General features: G+C 41.0%; 1 protein-coding gene across 1 annotated transcript in view; it reads left to right on the forward strand.

Moving 5' to 3' along the window:
* Nucleotides 1-3156, forward strand: part of LOC118340156 (guanylate cyclase soluble subunit beta-2-like) — a 21760-nt gene that overhangs the window by 9486 nt on the left and 9118 nt on the right. Inside the window, exon 8 of the mRNA XM_035678028.1 lies at nt 1867-2063. Within this exon, the coding sequence (XP_035533921.1) occupies nt 1867-2063 (197 nt within the window). The remainder of the gene's footprint in view (nt 1-1866; nt 2064-3156) is intronic.

Here is a 3156-nt window from a genome sequence, read left to right on the forward strand (position 1 = left end):
TTTAAGTGGTCGGAAGACTAGAAAAGCACTATACAAGTACAGGTTAATTTACCATTTAACACAGTATAGTCACGGCGATGAACAGGTCTCAGTGTGGACATCCCTTCCCCTGAAGAAACAATCTCAGTCTTGTGCAGGTGGACCTTCAAGTGATTCATTAATATGCCCTTCGAGATGTCTGCGAGAAAACAGTGACAGTGCTGTAGTTCTACTTCCAATCTGTTATGTTTATTTATTCTTGCCTTCTCAGCAAGGACAGTGAGAGACAAAAGGATATCAAGGCAAGACTGGAGAATGCCCAGGATGTGTTTTATTATGTGGTCCAAGCAGTCCATCCTAAAGTAGGTTGCTGCTGCACCAAAATTTTACTCGACGGTCCTTGTACCAAGGATGCAATTCTTCAGGACCTGATGGGGCAGGATAAATGCCTACAAATAGTCTAGCCTGCCGTTAAATACCACATGAAGAACAACATGTCGAAGATGGCAACAACTGCAGCTGTACAGGTGATTTACTCTCAAACCTTTTGTGCACAGTGCTCCGTCCTCAACTCTGTATGTGTGCAGGCACCTTGGTGCAGCCAGGCCCTCCAACAAACACACAAGAAAGGATTAAAGTGCGGCACAAGAGTCTGCCTTTTTCTTAACCTGAGTAAAGATACTGAAGTTGGTGTCTGCGTATTTAGACACAAAGCCTGCCAGCTGACTTTCCAGGAGTGACCCAAGCAAGTTAACGCTGAGCCGTTGATTGCAGGGAAACAAAGCTACGAAGTGAAATGCCTTTCCTCCTGTGACCTGCACAAGCAAACACCGCACAGCAAGGACTTGTTTTTGGCTCGTCCACAACAGGCAGACCACTGGCTGAAGGACGCAGCACACCAGCAACTCTTCTTCCCCCACCTTTCATGGACTGCTTCTGTGACAGTTTACAGTCTGAATGGCTAACACAGGACTGTTAACCTCTGTTAAGGTACATGCAAATCAATGTGTTTTTCATTATGATTATGATTTTGTGATGTTGATATGATTAACGTAGGTTAGGGCTATAACTGTATCTCTCTCTGAGACACTTAAGGTGATGATAGTTAATGTTAGTTAGTTATGCTTCACACAGACATCGTCTTTCCATGCTACTAACACCCTTTTAACATGGCAACTATAACCTAAGCTCACACATACACCTAAATTTGGCCTCAACCTCAGCAAGAGAGGTAACTCAAACTTGTTCTTTTGTCTCTGACCAACATGTGTTTGATGCTCAGTTGAAACATATGGTCAACGAGAACAAAGACACACATCTTTTGCGGTGTCCAACCCTTACACACCCTTGCTTTTATTATCTTTTTAATAAATGCTTGTATACATGCTGGCCTATTTTATTTTGCACCAGTGATACCAGCCTCTTCTATGCAGAATATCAAATCCTTCCACTTAAACTACTGATATGGTGATTTTGGTTATAGTTATTAATTTAATTATGAATCAGTTTTAAATTAATAGTTTTTTTTTATGAGACTGAAATTAATCAATTACTAGCTAAGGTTTCACTTCTTTATGAGTGGTGTCCCAACTTAACTTTAATATGAATTGCACACCAACCTTTATAAATGAGCCCCCCTGTTACAGGACTTTGGTCGACAAGCTAGCCAAGTTAAACCAAACTTGGGGGAGGTTCAATATGCAGTGATAGATCATTATGGCCTTATGCCCTACAGGGGACTAATAGGGTAAAAGTAAATAAGCACAAATAAGCAGAGAAAAATGGTCATTGAGCAGTGCTGTCTGAACCCAAAAGCAGCATCAGCAGTTCTATAATATCTGAACAGCATTCTCTCCATAGGTTAACCCATATTAAATGTATTTGTAGGTCAGATGCTGTGGATGGAGTCTCTTGGCTGTATGTTGTACCTGTGTTCTCCAAAGTTACGAAACCTCCAGGAACTTCAAGATGTTGGCCTCCACCTGTCTGACCTGGCCCAGCATGATGTCACCAGAGACCTGGTCCTCCTCAACCAGCAACGTCTAGCTGAGATGGAGCTCACCAACCAGTTGGAGAGGAAAAAAGTATGAAAACAGTTCTTACTTTATGTAGTCTTTTGTGAGACTCCTAGACAAAATGGCAACCCAGTTATGAACATGATAAGAAACACCTTAAAAGAAATGCTGAACTAAGAGATGTAATTAGATGTAACAGTCATGTCAAATACGCGCTATAGGGTATTGGGTTATATATATTTAACAAGGGTTAAATAAATAAACTGATTTGACTTGACTCAATGAAAACAAGAGCATGTTATGTAAAACCAAGAATCAAGTACATTTATTTACCATTACAGGAAAGGAAATAATCTTTTGAATTTGCATCTGGGGGGATGTAAATAGCAGCAACATGATAGTAATGATAATGGTTTCATCTTCATATAAGGAGTTCGACATTGAGAAACAGTGTTCATCTACTTTAACTGTGTTTGAGCATCAAGCATCATTGATGTAATAAACACAGAGTCTGCCTCCTCTTGTGCGGGCACTATGACAGACCATAGTCTGTCGGCTCAGAACACAATCCGCACGTCAAGTGCTTGATCTGGGATGTTGATGGAGTAGGTCTCTGTAAAGATGTGGGCATAGTAATCTCTGATTTCCTTTTGTTTGGCCAGCCATTTCATCCAGACCGGACATGAATTATTACATTGAATAAGTATGTGAAACCTCTGAGTACATAAAGCTGTAAAACAAGTGAGCAACCATTTGCAACTATCCGTGCAAACAGAGTTACTGTTTTCAATTCAGTTTGATTTCAGTTTCCGTAGTGGGTTTTAATCAGCAATGTTTTTTGACTGTACTGACCAATTTTGAAGTAGATCCGATAAATTCCTAGGAAGGAGGTTTGTTTCAAATACAAGACGAAAAAGTTTGCTGAAAGTGAAACTGAAAATCAAAAATGGGCCGACTTCCTGTGGGTTTTGGGGTATGGGTCCAAGAGGCTTTTTTTGTACGTCTCGGCACGTTACACGTGCCTACCGAGTTTCATACATATCGGTGAAACGTGGCGCCGGGGCTGCTTTTTTTAAATCCTGTAGGGGGCGCTACAAACACGACAAACACGATTTTTGGTATGTGAGCTACAGGCACCAGTCTACACGTGCCCTGTGAATTT

Source organism: Morone saxatilis, unplaced genomic scaffold (genome assembly GCF_004916995.1).
Source record: "Morone saxatilis isolate NCDOM2014 unplaced genomic scaffold, NCSU_SB_2.0 Contig6, whole genome shotgun sequence".
NCBI lineage: Eukaryota > Metazoa > Chordata > Actinopteri > Moronidae > Morone > Morone saxatilis.